The sequence below is a fragment of the Eutrema salsugineum genome, unplaced genomic scaffold, assembly GCF_000478725.1.
Source record: "Eutrema salsugineum unplaced genomic scaffold, Eutsalg1_0 scaffold_6, whole genome shotgun sequence".
NCBI lineage: Eukaryota > Viridiplantae > Streptophyta > Magnoliopsida > Brassicales > Brassicaceae > Eutrema > Eutrema salsugineum.
In genome coordinates, this window is record NW_006256547.1 from 3,006,838 (window position 1) to 3,022,074 (window position 15,237).

Sequence of the window (15,237 nt, forward strand, 5' to 3'; positions counted from 1 at the left end):
TCCAACAACGCTCTTTCTCTTTTTCGATATTCGATAACGAACACAACCACCAATCATATTTGTTCATATTATTATTCTAATTCCTAAACCCTAATCCTCCGCCATTATTCCTATCTATCTCCTCCTCTTCTTCTTCTTCCGATTATTCATTCTCGCCAGATCTCTCCTATCCTCTCTTACCAACAACCATGGCTTCTGCGACCGCCACGTGGACCCCTAACTCCCTCCAGCTCCGTCTCGCTTTGAGCTCCGGTGTTCGCCGGAAATCGCACACCGTCTACTTACGGCCCTCGCGTTCTTGTAGGAAACCGGGTTGTGGAGTTGTCTGTGTTTCGCAGAAGTCTGATGTCGAGGCCTGGACCGGATCGGATTCGTCAAAGCCACCAGCCGATGGTTTGGCCGGGTGGGCCGATTCCGGTAACGACGAAAAGTCTTCTAGAGCTAAGAAGAAGAGTTGGATTGAAGGTATATGCGGATTAGAGATGCTTGCTCTGTTTTTTTTAATGTCTTTTCCGAGGTTCCGTAAGAACAAGTTAATTCAGCTGGTGAATATCTGATTACACATTGATAATGCTTGTTCAATGCATATTGATTAAGCTTTGACTTCAATCTTTATTCTACTACATGGTTGCATAGTGTAGTTATGCGAGCCATGAGTTTGCTCACGAATGTTGTGTACGCTTTTTTTTCTCTGTTCAATAGTTGTCTTGTAATCTCTTCATTTCTCTGTATCTAGTACGTTTTTTTCTCCGAAAACCACAATCATTCATAGGTTGTCTAAACCGTGCACATGCTTCAATGTATATTACATTGTATGTTAAGATGGAGCTTAATTTTAAATTCTTGAACATTTTGATTTCTCTGTTTGAAGCTTTAGTTTACCGGTTTTCTGGTGGACTAATAATAATCTGTAAGTAGTTTGCTTTCAGGTGTAGTGGGGGCTGGAGTGGCTGGACTCATCTTGGTGGGTGGGCTAAGCTATGCAGTAGCATCTTTTAACAAGCGTAATAATCACAGTAAGTGCAATCCTTTTCTTTTGTTACATTATATAAGTCAAATTATTGTCTTTCAAAATTCTACTCAAACTCGCTCCAGTGTCTCTTTCAGAATTTGTTGTATTGATGTATATGTCAATTAACTTTTGAGCGCAGAACTAAAACCGGAATTGCAGCCGTTGACTTCTCAGCAGGAAAGCGCGCTTCTATCATCTGATGAAACTTTTAGTGATGAAGTCAAGATAGCTAATAGTGAGGAAAACAATCTTAAGGACGAGGATAAGAGTATAGAAAGTAATGATTTAGGTCAGCAAGGCGATAACGCCTCTGATGAAGATAAAAAAATCGGTAAGTTCGATGGTGTCATATCTGATGGAACAGATGTCACAGAAAATATCACTTCCCAAACTTCGCCTGAAGCAGATGTGATGCTCCCTGTACAATCTGATCCTGAGACACCAGAAAGTGAGAAAGTATTATCTGAATCCAAGTCTATGTTAGATTCATCATCTGAGGCTATAGATTCACAAAGTAGCAATCTTGCTGGATCGGAAAATCCAACTTCTGAAGATCCTGATAGCCTTCCAGACACTGAAGCGACCAATGTGACTGATTTAGAAAATCAAGTCAACAGTCAGAAAGAAGATTCCATGTCTTCTTTATCTGACAGTGATGCAGCCACCGGGACTGCAGCTGTTGGCGTTTTAGCTACTTCACAATCGGATTTGACTTCGGATCCTCACACAGTGCCTCTAAATGACACGGGGACAGCATTCTCGACTGTAACTGAGGATCTTCCTGAGGTAAGCGGAACACCCGAGGACTTGGCTGCGGAAAGTATGTCATCAGTCTCGGACATAGATACAACGAAAGAAATTGAATCTTCAAAAACTCCTGTGCCAGAATCAACATATTGGTCAAAAAATGATCTAAACATTAATAGTCAGGACGAGCTTGGCGACAACGGACCGCCTTTGGAAGTACCGAACGGTGGAAGTGCATTTTCTTCAGCTGGAATTCCTGCACCTTCTGTATCATTTCAAGTAAATCCTGGAAAGATTCTTGTCCCCGCAGCTGCAGATCAGGTCCAGTGTCAAGCATATGCTGCTCTGCAAGTTCTGAAGGTAATTTTTTTGTTTTGTTTCTGTTGTGCAGCCCTCACTATGTTGTTTGATGGTGTAGAGCTTTGCTTCGGTCTGGCATTGTAAATCTTGCAGCTTCTGAATCAAATTTTCATATCTTTCAGGTCATTGAAACTGACACCCAACCTAGTGATCTATGTACTCGCAGAGAATATGCCAGGTGGCTGGTTTCTGCCAGTAGCGCGCTATCAAGGTATATTATATGATAGTGCTAGTGTATCCGGTGGGCTTAGAGTGTTCATCTTTGGTATTCAAAAAGTGAAATTCATACATTTATGTGTGTTCTTCAACTCTTTACAGAAACACGACCTCCAAAGTGTATCCTGCTATGTATATAGAGAACGTTACTGAGCTTGCTTTCGATGATATTACTCCTGGAGACCCTGACTTTTCATCCATTCAAGGTGAAACTGGACTCTGAGTTTTAACTCCACCCAAAACGAAGGTAACCTGTGAGGCTAAATTCTGTGTACTCTTTTCAGGATTGGCAGAAGCAGGACTTATCACAAGCAAGCTTTCTAACCGCGATTTGCTTAACGATGTTGAAGGCACATTCTTGTTTTCCCCTGAAAGGTATTTATGTCGCTGGAAAGTGGAAACTCATCCAGCTTGTCAAAAAGAAATTCTCAATTGTATACCGCATTGATAACAAATTAATAATTTCTCTCTAAGATGTTAGTGGTATGTCTTCAGTATTTTCATGAAACAAAACGGCATAAGATCATTTTCTTTCTAGTTTTAGATTATTATGGTACTTCGTACTTTCAGAATACATTTACTTTCATATTTAAGCTTATTTCTACAAGTTAAGCTTGTTTCTTGTCCGACGCAGCCTTCTTTCACGCCAGGATCTTATAAGCTGGAAAATGGCCTTGGAGAAACGACAGCTTCCAGAAGCTGATAAAAAGGTTGCATATCAAGCTTGGTTTTGTTCACTTCGTCTCATAATCTTGCAGATAATCATGAATTCACTTCATCATGCAGATGCTGTATGAACTATCAGGATTTATTGACATCGATAGGATAAACCCAGATGCATGGCCTGCCATTATCGCAGATATATCTACCGGGGAACAAGGAATCGCTGCTCTGGCTTTTGGTAGGCGCAGATTTCACATCTAGATATGTTTTCTTGCACAACCATGGCCGTATTGTATAATGCACACAACTTTTTTAGGTTGTACAAGATTATTTCAGCCTCATAAACCCGTCACTAAAGCCCAAGCTGCCATTGCTCTCTCAAGTGGTGAGGCTTCTGACATAGTCAGTGAGGAACTGGCACGCATCGAAGCAGAAACAGTGGCTGAGAAGGCTGTCTCTGCGCATAACGCTCTCGTTGCAGAGGTCGAAAAGGATGTGAATGCCAGCTTCGAGAAAGAGCTTTCCATGGAACGAGAAAAGATTGAAGCTGTCGAGAGAATGGCGGAACTGGCGAAAATGGAGTTGGAGCAGCTGAGGGAGAAGAGAGAGGAAGAGACTCTGGCTTTGGTAAAAGAACGAGCTGCAGTTGAGTCAGAAATGGAGGTGCTCTCAAGGTTAAGACGTGACGCGGAAGAGAAGTTGGAGGATTTGATGAGCAACAAGGCGGAGATATCTTTTGAGAAGGAGAGAGTATCCAATCTTCGAAAAGACGCTGAAGAAGAGAGCCAACGGATTTCAAAGTTGCAGTATGAATTGGAAGTTGAGCGTAAAGCGCTGTCCATGGCCAGGTACTTCTTCTACTGTCCGAGCTTTGCATTATGTTTACATTGTCAAAATATGTACCTTCTTTCTGTTATCTAACCAATGAGTGTAAAGCCTTTTTCGATCTGTCATCTGTCCATGACCTTATTTCCGAGTGGCTGAATCCTCATATGTTATTTGTTCAGATCATGGGCCGAGGAGGAAGGAAAGAGAGCTAGCGAGCAAGCAAGAGCTTTAGAAGAGGCTAGAAAGCGATGGGAGACAAAAGGACTCACAGTTATTGTTGATAAAGACCTTCAAGAGAAGAGCAGTGGAGAGATGGAACAAAGCGTATTGCTAAACAACGTTGAGAGAGCTTCGGTTGGAGAAACTGAGGAGAGAGCTCAAACCCTAATGGATAAGCTTAAGGATATGGCGGCATCTGTGGGAGGAAAATCCCGGGAAGTGATCTTCATTGTGATGGAGAAAATACGTTTGTGGATTATGGTTTTGAAGGAATACGCAGAGAATTTGGGGAAGCGAGCGGGGGAAATGAGAGAGGCAGCCATTGTTAGGGCAAAAGGAGCAGCAAAGGAGGTTGAAAAAGGGACAGTTCAGGTGAGCGATAAGGTGAAGAGAGTGGCTGAGGAGTGTAGAGATGGAGTTGGGAAGATCTCTCAGAAGTTCAAGACCTAAGAGAGTCCTTGCACTTAGCTCTTTTTGTTTGTATCTTTTTTGTTTTTAAAATAAAATAAGAGAAAATAATGGGACGGCCATTACATTTACAGTATTGGTCAGTGATGATCAGAATTGAAAATTGTATCATTTTGTAATTTTTGTTATGTGGTTACTATTTACACTAGTACTATATGCTATAGTTGCCTTAAAGTTCATATGCAAATAACACTTCATGATTTATACTGTTCGCAGCAAACAGTACCATCCCAATGATGTCATCTTATTTTATAATCGCCGTTGATAAATCATGTTTTGGACATTACGTGATGGCTTGTCTTATTTTATGTACAAATAGAACTAAACATCAATGACTGAAAGATAATGAATAAATTTTTTATCATTTAAGTACGAAGGATCGTGAATAATAAATAAAGTTAAGTATATAGAACTTTTAGTAAATCAGAAAACCAAGTACAAGAAAAACTGGAGATCACAAGATCAAGAAGAAAAACTCAAGAATGAATAAAGCCTTAAAGCCAGCATTCTTATTTCTTCTCTTCTTTCTCAGCATCGGCAGCTCTCTTGGCTCTGACACCTGCATGGCGTTGGTTCGTGCGCTCTAGACGGATCTTATCATAAGCCTTGAATGCCTTCATATCAGCAGTCACCTTCACAAGATCCATCGGAGCCTTCTCTCTAGCAATAGGCATGTAATCTCCTTGGACTTGAGTTGCATTAGCAAGCTCCTCTGGAGTAGAATCACCAGCCTGCGATCAACAACGAAGTTACCAAAATTGTTATACATATAACAAGAACTTAGGAATCAAGATGATATCTCAATGCATTAGTACATAAAGGATGATACCTTGACTTTACGAGATCGGCGCGGGAACACAACCAGCTTGGCCTTGTAAGTCTTTAACCTCTGGACATTTGATTGAAGACCCTCCAAGGAACGGTTTTTACGACGGTGATCAACTGAAATTCCGATCGTTGGAGCCAACTTCTTAGGGATACAAGCAGCCTGATTCAATCCGGAAATAAATACGATACACTAGTATTCAATCTTTATATCTTCACAGATTGACGACTAATAAAAAAACCAATAAGAGTGACATTTTCAGACCTTAAGCTCTTCGAGAGTGAAACCTTTTCCGGCTCTGAGTTTCATGTTGTACTTAAGAGTCTGACCATGAACAACGGGGCGGAGAGGTCCAGAGGTAGGACGAGGGAAGATCTTCACGGCTTTCTTCTGTCTCGCTGAGAAAACACGTCCCACAAAAGAAGAAGATTAAGAGACCATAATACATACATTAAACCGTAAGGAAAGACCTGATTTAAGGAGAAGATTTACTAACCAACTCTTCTTCTGGTTTTCCTGGCAGGTTGGTTGAACCATGTCTTCACATAGTTCTGCCAGTGCTTCCTGAAGTGTGAGTTCGGGATCTCATTGTTGTGCTTCATTTTCTTACCTCAGCTGCAAAAAAGAAAAAAAAAAAAAGACAATTCAGCACGAGAACAAGTCTGTGTGTGTCAATATGCATTTTTAGCTACACACAAAATCAGACATTTCAATACTGATCAGGTACAAGAGAATTTAGATTCTACAGATTCCAACAAAAAAGACTATGTGATTAACCACATTCTAGCTAAGAATGATCAGACCAATCAAGCTACACTCGTAAGGATAATCAATCAAAAGACAGTAAAAGAATTGCTTCATTTGATCCAGAATCCGAGAGAGAAGTTATATTATGAATACATACAATGACGAAATTTTCGAAAAAGCTAATACCGATCCCTGAGAGAGACAAGAAAACAGAGTGGGTATATAGACAGAGAGGGACTCACACCAGCTTCTTCCTCGAGCGGCTGGACAGAAATGTCTAGGGCTTTTCGAGATTTCTATATCGCATTCATATACAATTGTAAAAACCCTAACCGGAAGAGAGGTTTTCAGAGCATTGGGCTTCATAAGTTAAAATGGGCTTATCTCAAATAAGCTCATTAAAGAAACGCTTCTATTAATGGGCCCGTCTATAGCCAAGCTGATCCGCGAGTTTTCAGGCCTAGAACTCTTTGATGGTAAATGGTAATCCTAATTTACCATAAACTAAGAGAAAAAAAAATCAAAAAAGTTAGATTACTCACTCAAAACGGCACGCAAGCTTCCTACATACGCCCCATTATGAAGTGAAATGGGACCCGTTTTAAGTCTTCGAAGGAGGAGCGCCAGAGCTAAACGACGATAATTTGAAATTTCTACTTAACCGCCTACTCACTTTTATATTTTCTTTCTCTCACTCTCTCTCTCCCAAATCTGAAAATATATTATTCAAACCATAAGAGAAAAAGAAAGAAAGGAAACGAATTTCGAATTCAAACGTTTTCCCTTATCTAGAGATTTCATTGTGTTTCGATTAGTGAGAATTTCTGGGTTTCTGGTTTTGTGATTATGGAGAGCAAGTCGGCGAGCCAGGGACGGAAGGTGGTTCGGGTGGTTGCTAGGGTTAATCCATCGGCCGATCCGGTTTCACAAGCTTCAACGAATTCAATATCGGTTCACAAGCCCAATGGAGACGAATCGGAGACTGTTTCGATATCTTTTGGAGCTCAATTCGCTGGGTAATGTCCTACTTCTATCTTCATTTCTCTTCCTCAGTGACTTTCACTGTTCTACTATTGATATGTTTTCTCATTTCTCTGATGAAACTGCCGTGTCTCTATGAAGTTTTGAAAAATAGAATTTCGTTTGGTAAAAAGTCTGATTTAGATTCAAAACGACCAAAAATGGCCAAAATGCTAAGAATGGGATTTGATTGCATAAGACTGACAAGTTCAGGTGTTGAGACTAGAAATGCTTAGTGAACTCCATATCTTCTTGGCTGAGGTCATTGACTCGGCTTAGATTTGTTTCATCTGTTTTTGATTCAAATTCTCGAAAGAGAGTTACATTTGGAGATTCCGACTTTAGTTTTACTCTTTAAATCTCAATCTTAGTTGATTTCTCTTCTCTAATTTGAAACCGTTGAAATGCCCAGTCCTTGGAAATATACATGTAAGCTAGAATCTTTGATTTTGATTTTTTATTATGATGATTTGTCTCTGTGTCTTGTTTAGCTTGTTTAGAATTGTGGGAAAACGAAAGTTTTGAGAATTGATGTGCCATTTTGAGTGGGAGATTCTTTTAAAGATCAAACTATTTCCGTGGTAAAAGTCTATACATTCATAGCAATCCCAAGCCTAATTAAGGAGTATGTTTTCTTTTCTGTGTTGTGGCAGCTCGAAAGACTCATATAAATTGGACTACTGCTACGAAGAAAATGAAAGCACAGGTTTGATTATCACGAAGGAGATAAAACCTCTTATCTCTACTGTCTTTGAGGGTAAGGACGCAAATGTGATCGCCCACGGAGCAAGGTGTAGCGGTAAAACACATCTAATCCAGGTAATAAAAGAAATGATACTTGCAACATACTGATCATCATTTATATAAAGTACATGGAAATGCTAATTGGAGTTATGTGTGATATGGTTTAAAGGGATCTGAGAGGGAACCTGGTATAGCCATCCTTGCAATGACTGAGATGTTATCCATGGCTGAGGAAAGGGGAGAATCAATTTCGGTATCAATTTATGAGGTCTCTCATGAAACCGTGTATGACATCTTAGACAGAGAAAAGCGAGTGGTTTCTGTACTAGAAGGTGCACAAGGGAAAATTCAACTAAAGGGGCTTTCCAAGGCAAGTCAGTTAGTGTTCTGGAGCATTAGATCTTTGTACATCATTCGTGTTTTACAGATTAACATCATTAATATTTCAAAGTTTTTGTTTTCAGGTACCTGTGAAGTCACTCTCAGACTTTCAAGACTTATACTTTGGTCTCAAGAAAAACCAGAAGCTGACCAGTGACCCTCCACTTAGAAGCCATAAGGGTGTGATGATACATGTTAACACTGGCAACGCCAATTCAGGCTCCCTTGGGAGGATGAACTTTCTTGATATGGCAGGTTGAGTATTCTTTATCACATTGTTAGTTATTTTTCCTATGTGATAACCTTCTGTCAGTATTTGATGGGTCTTGTCTTCCTCTGATAGGATATGAAGACTCCAGGAAACAAAATAGTGTTGTAGCTCCTCTAGAGATTACCAGAATAGATAAGTCGATATATGCATTACAGAATGTCATGTATGCTCTCAATGCAAACGAATCTCATGTGCCATATCGGGAGAGCAAACTTACTCGCATGCTGAAAGATTGTTTACAAGGGTGCAACAGAACATTGCTGATCACTTGTTTGGTAGATACTTTACTGGCTGTTGAGTTGTTTTGGATTTATGCTTCACTGTATGTCATTGTAGGCACTAGGCAATGCTAACGATTTAGTTTCTTGTTTCAGCACCGGGAATTTAGCCAAGACTCTTTTTACATGCTAAACTTAGCATCACGGATCTGTCTAGGCAGTAACCGAGTCATGACTAGTGTTACTAAGAAGAGCCACGGTATTGCAAGATCTATTTCATCATCCTCTGCCGCTCAACGGAGACAGACACCTTTGGCTGTGTCTGCTACTTCTAAACAACAGACAGGACTCAGGGGAAATGTGACAGAGAGAAAGACTAAACTCAACACTTCCGCTTCTGCAATCAAAGGAAGGTAAAACTTTCCTAACCAACATGGTATCAGATCTAAGCCTCAGTATCCTTGGTGTGCCTGCATCTGCTCTGTTGTTGAGTTTTTACAACATCAAATGTTGATGATACTTTTCTCAATGATTGAAGGAAACTGTTCGCTGAAGCAACTAATTCGGTGAATTGTAAAAGTAACCGTAGGAAGGTAATTCATTATTTGTTCTTATTCTAGTGATTTCAGAAAAAGTTTAGTTAGACTTGTTTTGTATTTTGTAGATGGAAGGCAAAGCAAGGATGGGAGTGAAAAAGGTAGACCTCCTCATTCTAGATTGTTAGAGTAATGCTCTTCAGTTTCCTTTCTCACCTCGAATGACACTTGCGGTTATTTTGATGCAGGAAATCTCTACTTCAAAGGTTGTCTTAAAAGTTCAGGCATCCTCGTCTGAAGAAGTAAATTCTTACAATCTTGTACTAACTGGAGCTGCATTGATATATATTACCAAGGCAACTTACAAGTTCTTCTGTTCTTTAATGTAGGAAGTTTGCTCCTCGTTTGTTGTTTCAGATTTGCAAACTTCTGTGGCAGAAGAGGTATATTAACGCTTATTCTAAATGAAAATAATCAAGAAATTACTTACATTCAATGGTTCATGACCGATGGTGATTTCTTTGCAGGAAAACTCTGCTCTGGACTTCTCAAGTTCTGAAGTAATCAATAGTATCGACATTTCTACCATTAATCTTCAGGAGACAACCCCGATACATGAGGAAAGGTTTTCAGAAGCCACTTATTGTGATGAAGGTACCGCAGGCAAAGGTGAGACTGAATAGTTGATAGAGAAGGGTCTGGTTTAAAGAAAAAAATGGCTCTTATATTTTAATTTTTTGTTATGGCAGCTCCAATAGTAGAGAAAGATGAACACAATTCAGCCATTGCAGAAGATCTGAATCTGGTTAATGAAGGTAGGTTGTATTTCTTGTGACATTAATTTAAGAATCTAATATAGGGAAACCTTTGTTTAATGGTTGGTCTTTCTATTGATTGTAGGTGAAAACTTGGACAAAGAAAACAACAGTTTGCTAGCCAATGAAACTTCATCACCACCTCTCAGCCTGCGCCTTCAAGAACTATCCAACACTTTGAAGTCGATATGCAAAACCTCAAACCAACCATCGGCACCTGAGAAGTATCAAACTGCCCTATCTAAATTACATGTGGAAGAAGAATCAGAGAATAGCGACATTACTGCTGAAGCTGAAGAGCTAAGAACACCGGAGAAAAGTATGCCTTCAAATATTGCTTTTAGTCCATGGAAGACATTCAGTGCACATAGCTCAAAGTTGAAGGTAAGAAGAATTGCAAAGCATGGTTAAAATTGTTTTGTTTTTGGTTGAACTGAAATATATCATATCTTTATTAACATAAATATGTATTATCTTTATATATCTGATAGCTGGCTAATAGTTTGTTTCGGAATTAGCATAAACCTCTGGGACAAAGGGTAACAATTTTCTTTTTCTTTCTGGGAATGCTGCAGAATTCTGCTGTTGGAGAGTATCTAAAGTTCTTAAACACAGCAGATAAGTAAGTTATTTTATCTCTATGGTAAAAAAATCAGCTTGTTTTTTGAGTATCTGAAGCTTTCCAAATCTTGATATTTTCCCGGTATAACTCATTGAATCCACATGGTTGTGATAAGGAAGTGAACTAACCTAAGCTTTTCTCTTCTCTTGTGGTATTACAGAGAAGATCTAAAGAGGCTTAAGGTGAGATGACTAGCCTGATCCGAAAAATATCAAATGTTGGTTTATGGTATAGTACCTAACTTGTAGACACGGCTTACACTGATGCATTATATAGGGTATTGGAGAAAAGAGAGCGACTTACATAGTTGAGCTCCGCGAAGAATCTCCTGAACCATTCAAGAAGGTAAGTCTTATCTCACCATTGCCATTTTCGAGACTTCTCTTAATTTTCTCAAAATGCCATGAAGTTTTATAATTGAGAAGTTGCATCTTTATCACGATGGATTAGCAACAAAATGTTGATCACTATTTGGTAACGTATATTCATCAGCATCTATTTTGGTCAAGTTGAAGGTTCATTTGGGTTGTTTATAAGCTTCTTATATCTTCCATTTCAGCTTGATGACTTGAAAGACATCGGTCTCTCAGAAAAACAGGTTAGCTTTATAATCATAGAGTCCTTCAATTTCTCTGTTTCTTTTATTTTTTTCTTTTTGGGTCAGAAGTTGGTTACCAGATCATGATTATGAGGATATCGTCTGAAAACTGAAAATAAAGTCAACTCTAAAATCTAGATACTATAAAATTGCTGTATCAAAATCAGGTTTAGATGGATAGTTTGGTAGGGATATTTGAGACTTCTAAGATGAGGTTACCTAATTTAAGCACATATGTATGTTAAGTATACTAATGAGACACTCTCTCATTTAAATTAACTTTAAAAACTGTAAATCGACGAATTGTGTAATGGATTTTTGCATTGACAGATTAAGGGATTGCTGAGGAAAGAGATTGGGGATATTTTCGATTAGCTGAAGAACATTCTCTATGGTCACAGCAAGGTCTGATGGGAGGCAACACGAAGTTGCTCTAGTAAGAGTTTGAAGATTCTATTTGTAATCAATAATTAGCAAGTTATGTCGTTGAGTGTGTGTTGCGTTTTATGAGAATTGTGTCCTGAGTCCTGACCTTTTACTGTTAGATAATTTGTGTTTTTCATGGCAATGTGAATTATCAAATTTCTTCTCTATTTGTCTTAACTTACATCACTTTTCGTTAAGAATATCAATCATGACGTTATAACTAAACCATCAATCTCTCTCTATGGCCACCAATATGGTCATCATTCACTGGAACATGAACAACCTTTCTATGTTTTCCAAAACTCGAACATAATATTTTAGTGGTGAGAAATTTTAACTTACGTCTCACCAACTTTATGCTTTAGCCAATTCAATTTTCTTCTAAGTTTTACTAGACAAAAACAAGTTTTTAGTTTCATAATCGCGTTAGCATAAGATTTCTGATGATTTTTTACAAGAATATGAAACTTGGGGTAAAATGTGAAAAAACTCATAAAAACACATAATTTAACCCAAAAAAGTTCTTAAACTGTCGCTTATATCCGATGGAAACAAGACACAAAAGCACTAAACAAACAACAAGTATCCTTTGAGATTTTAAATTAGATTAGAAGACAGAAACTACAAATCAATCTCCTTTACTATCGCCGGAGAAGTAAATCTCACAAGACCGAGGAAGAAACACAGGCAACAAGAGACCGAACAGATTATAAAACCACATCGCCGTGTTAACCGACGCAATCGCTCTTCCCCCGTACAACCTCACCGGACCACCGGGACGCTGAGTATCTGAGAATTCGGCTTTAACCCAATCCAAAAGCGCGAAAATTCGACGAGCGTTGTAGAATACCGGTCCGAGGATACCAATCGGCGTCGAGAACTTTTCGGAGAAACCAATTGGTTCGGTGAAGGCTTGACCGGAGAGGAGAAATAGATGCGGAGCGGCGGCTCCGGCGCCGTGAATGTCTCCCCTGAATATTCCGTCTCCGATGTAGCAAATTGGTAAGAGTAGGCCTGAGTCAGAGAGCGATTAAGTATTTATAAGAAATATAAAAAAAAACATCGGAAAAAAATTCAGCAAAGAAAAGATTAATAACCGATAATGGCAGTGGCAAGGAAGTAAGCTTGAAAGAGTTTGTTTTTAGGGTTTGAAAGTCTCTTCTTCTGCTCGGTTTGCTTGCGAGGGAAGGCAAATCTGGAGAGGAACTCATACAAGTAGACATAAGACAGTATTACAAACGCTACTTCTCCGATCCCGACGAGTCCTTTTGCGATGAGTAAAATCATGAGAGAGAGAAACACGAGCTGTCTCTTGCGACTGATGAGACCGCGTTTTTGTGGCGGCTGCTGCGGCGGAGATGGTTTACTGTCGGTGGTGAGATTGTGGTCTCGTATTTCTTCCGACATTGAAGAAGTCTTTTGATTTCGAGATTTGTTTTAGAAGCTCTGTAGATGAATAAGAAAAATGGCGACTTTTGGTTTGGTAAGGAAAGAAGAGTGTAGGTAGATATGGAGTGGTTAACCTTCTCTGTCTTCTTATCTATTTCTTCGCCTTACAATTATTATTTTATTTATACAAAAATGAGAAAGAATAAGAAAGAGATGTTTTGAGGAAAACAATGAAGATATTATTTGTAGCGTTATGACAAGTGTTCCGCTTGAGAGCTCACATTTTTTGGAAGATCTTGTGAATCCTAAAAAAGGTTAATAGAACAAATTAGAAGACTAATTTGAGATAAATACTAAACACCCTCAATTTGCAAATGACCAAATTTATTTTTTAGTAACTTACCATATAAGCTTGTACTGCTCTCATTTGTTGTTTATTCTTTAGAAAGTGTTTCTTTACAACAAAAAGTCACATTTTGGAAACAGAACACACTTATAATGACACAAATCATAACAAACTATCTTTGATGTTGGGTCTTGTTCTTAATGATGCTAACTAATCTATTGAAACGCAAGCTCCGGTGAAGATAGAGTTCAACTCAGGCGACACTTCCTCGTGCTTCTTTACAAAAACCTTCAAAAACCTGTCCTTAGAACTCGTCAACACACTCGAAATTGCTGGGACTCCACCGATCAGCCCTTTCGACACAAGAGCTTTGATTACATTACACCTCGGATAAATAAACTTCTCCAAGCTGAATCCAAGTACAATGGGGGTTGAAGCAATGGCCTTTAAAGGCCAACCCATCTTCTTCACAAGAAACTCAGTCTTGGTCTTCACCGTATCTGCAGCTAAACCAAGGCACTGAGGATGTCGCTTGATGATCATTAAGAACTCGTCTTTCCTGAATCCTAGACCAAGAAAAGTCTCAAATGAATTCACTATCTTCTCCTCTGAAGTGCCTACACATTCCGGGTACTTCTTCAGAATCGTGCGTACCTCTTCCTCCGTTAGACCACACCGTTTCAGTGTCTCAAACGTCTGAGTTATCTTCTTCTCCGAGTATTTCAGAGAGTAAGGCCATTTCTTGAAAATTGCCCAGACTTCATCCACAGAAAAGCCTAACCTTTTATAGGCATCCACTTTCTGTTCTAACGTTTTTTCACTCAGCTCGTAGAAAACGTAGAGAGCGTTGACAAACTTTGGTGAAGTCGGATCAAATCCCATCTCAACGATCTTCTTGACTGATCCTTCGAATCTTTCTTTTCCGCAGACTGGTTTAGCTTTGGAGACTAACAAATTGAGTAACAGTCTCTGAGGCACTCCCAATTCTCTCAAAACCGATACATTTCGGGCTCGATTCGTCTGGTTTCCCTTTGGAGACTTGGAACTCTTACCTTGATCCTGCAGAACCTCTTTGACGTAATCAAAGTAACCAGTGGTCGAGAAGTGACCTCTTCCTCCCAAGATTTTGGGAACTTTTGTAACAATCTCTGTAAGCTCAGAGCTCGAAGCTCCGTTTAGCTTCAGAAGATGAAGTTTGGCACGAAGGGTATTCTCGGGGTTTTCTATAAGGAATCGTGGGTAAGTGGCGATGATACTGGAGATTTGGAGATCTGTGAATCCGTAGCTTCTCAGAAGTTTCAGCACCGAATCTGGGTTTCCTTTCTCCTCGAAGCTAGCTTTCACTGAGATCGATTCGGCGAGTTTTGTAGTTAAACCCAACGAATCAACAAGGTAAGAGACTGTAAAACTCTTCCTTTTTCGTTCATCTTCCGGACTCAGATCTGCAGCGGTAACAGAAGAGAAGGAATACGCAAAAGCTGATGCGTTTTGCAGAAGAAGATTCAACACTGGAGCTTTGAGATTCCGCCATCGATGTAACTCGCGGGACCTTCTTCCATGGAGTATCAGTGAAAACATTGAGAATGTAAATGCGATTCCTTTCAAATGTCAGATGAGAATAGATCGATTATCTGGCGCGTGTTTCTCAATTTCACGGGAGGAAAGTTGCAAGAAACGGAAATGGTGGAGATAGGAAAAGGATGACGGCAAAAACGCAAGGAGCCGGTTCGGGTTCGGGTTCGGGTTGGGATAATATCCATTTGCTAAGGAAAATCACAAGCAAAT

General features: G+C 39.4%; 5 protein-coding genes across 8 annotated transcripts; 2 read left to right on the forward strand and 3 right to left on the reverse strand.

The window, feature by feature from the left end:
- Positions 1 to 13: 13 nt before the first annotated feature.
- Positions 14 to 4,690, forward strand: LOC18012186. Of its 2 annotated transcripts, none has more exons than XM_006394586.2 (10): positions 14 to 465; positions 930 to 1,016; positions 1,152 to 2,119; positions 2,242 to 2,330; positions 2,438 to 2,541; positions 2,620 to 2,710; positions 2,970 to 3,045; positions 3,122 to 3,236; positions 3,315 to 3,846; positions 4,006 to 4,690. In XM_006394586.2, exons 1-10 carry the CDS (start codon positions 189 to 191, stop codon positions 4,493 to 4,495), a joined length of 2,829 nt encoding a protein of 942 aa, XP_006394648.1. In that variant the 5' UTR covers positions 14 to 188; the 3' UTR covers positions 4,496 to 4,690. The 2 variants fall into 2 exon arrangements, with proteins under 2 accessions (XP_006394648.1, XP_006394647.1); XM_006394585.2 differs by having other exon boundaries at positions 121 to 465; positions 919 to 1,016.
- Positions 4,691 to 4,845: 155 nt separating this feature from the next.
- On the reverse strand, positions 4,846 to 6,367 carry LOC18012154 (60S ribosomal protein L13-3). 3 transcript variants are annotated; one of them, XM_006394589.2, is made up of 5 exons: positions 6,331 to 6,367; positions 5,836 to 5,954; positions 5,604 to 5,737; positions 5,343 to 5,501; positions 4,846 to 5,244 (listed from the first exon to the last, which is right to left on the reverse strand). In XM_006394589.2, exons 2-5 carry the CDS (start codon positions 5,939 to 5,941, stop codon positions 5,023 to 5,025), a joined length of 621 nt encoding a protein of 206 aa, XP_006394651.1. In that variant the 5' UTR covers positions 5,942 to 5,954; positions 6,331 to 6,367; the 3' UTR covers positions 4,846 to 5,022. The 3 variants fall into 3 exon arrangements, with proteins under 3 accessions (XP_006394651.1, XP_024007056.1, XP_006394649.1); XM_024151288.1 differs by lacking the exon at positions 6,331 to 6,367 and adding an exon at positions 6,273 to 6,323; XM_006394587.2 differs by lacking the exon at positions 6,331 to 6,367 and adding an exon at positions 6,244 to 6,262.
- A 430-nt stretch (positions 6,368 to 6,797) lies between these two features.
- Positions 6,798 to 11,851, forward strand: LOC18012575 (kinesin-like protein KIN-10C). Its single transcript, XM_006394590.2, has 18 exons — positions 6,798 to 7,102; positions 7,760 to 7,925; positions 8,020 to 8,220; positions 8,315 to 8,486; positions 8,575 to 8,777; positions 8,877 to 9,133; positions 9,259 to 9,313; positions 9,385 to 9,417; positions 9,505 to 9,558; positions 9,646 to 9,699; positions 9,784 to 9,925; positions 10,006 to 10,071; positions 10,157 to 10,455; positions 10,647 to 10,693; positions 10,854 to 10,875; positions 10,970 to 11,038; positions 11,253 to 11,291; positions 11,622 to 11,851. The coding sequence occupies exons 1-18, from the start codon at positions 6,933 to 6,935 to the stop codon at positions 11,664 to 11,666; spliced, it is 2,094 nt and encodes a 697-aa protein (XP_006394652.2). The 5' UTR covers positions 6,798 to 6,932; the 3' UTR covers positions 11,667 to 11,851.
- Positions 11,852 to 12,223: 372 nt separating this feature from the next.
- Positions 12,224 to 13,262, reverse strand: LOC18012941. Its single transcript, XM_006394591.2, has 2 exons — positions 12,815 to 13,262; positions 12,224 to 12,731 (listed from the first exon to the last, which is right to left on the reverse strand). Exons 1-2 carry the CDS (start codon positions 13,122 to 13,124, stop codon positions 12,346 to 12,348), a joined length of 696 nt encoding a protein of 231 aa, XP_006394653.1. The 5' UTR covers positions 13,125 to 13,262; the 3' UTR covers positions 12,224 to 12,345.
- A 264-nt stretch (positions 13,263 to 13,526) lies between these two features.
- Positions 13,527 to 15,145, reverse strand: LOC18011649. The gene has a single exon (XM_006394592.2). It carries the CDS (start codon positions 15,028 to 15,030, stop codon positions 13,663 to 13,665), a length of 1,368 nt encoding a protein of 455 aa, XP_006394654.1. The 5' UTR covers positions 15,031 to 15,145; the 3' UTR covers positions 13,527 to 13,662.
- Positions 15,146 to 15,237: the final 92 nt, after the last annotated feature.

Coding starts and splice junctions, on each gene's coding strand:
- LOC18012186 (XM_006394586.2), top strand. CDS start 189: ATGGCTTCTGCGACCGCCACGTGGACCCCTAACTCCCTCCAGCTCCGT. Junction 2,542..2,619: donor TGACTTTTCATCCATTCAAG/GTGAAACTGGAC, acceptor TACTCTTTTCAG/GATTGGCAGAAGCAGGACTT. Junction 3,847..4,005: donor AAAGCGCTGTCCATGGCCAG/GTACTTCTTCTA, acceptor TTATTTGTTCAG/ATCATGGGCCGAGGAGGAAG.
- LOC18012154 (XM_006394589.2), bottom strand. CDS start 5,941: ATGAAGCACAACAATGAGATCCCGAACTCACACTTCAGGAAGCACTGG. Junction 5,502..5,603: donor TCACTCTCGAAGAGCTTAAG/GTCTGAAAATGT, acceptor GGATTGAATCAG/GCTGCTTGTATCCCTAAGAA. Junction 5,245..5,342: donor GCCGATCTCGTAAAGTCAAG/GTATCATCCTTT, acceptor TGTTGATCGCAG/GCTGGTGATTCTACTCCAGA.
- LOC18012575 (XM_006394590.2), top strand. CDS start 6,933: ATGGAGAGCAAGTCGGCGAGCCAGGGACGGAAGGTGGTTCGGGTGGTT. Junction 9,559..9,645: donor AGGCATCCTCGTCTGAAGAA/GTAAATTCTTAC, acceptor TCTTTAATGTAG/GAAGTTTGCTCCTCGTTTGT. Junction 11,039..11,252: donor CTCCTGAACCATTCAAGAAG/GTAAGTCTTATC, acceptor CTTCCATTTCAG/CTTGATGACTTGAAAGACAT.
- LOC18012941 (XM_006394591.2), bottom strand. CDS start 13,124: ATGTCGGAAGAAATACGAGACCACAATCTCACCACCGACAGTAAACCA. Junction 12,732..12,814: donor CCTTGCCACTGCCATTATCG/GTTATTAATCTT, acceptor TCTCTGACTCAG/GCCTACTCTTACCAATTTGC.
- LOC18011649 (XM_006394592.2), bottom strand. CDS start 15,030: ATGTTTTCACTGATACTCCATGGAAGAAGGTCCCGCGAGTTACATCGA.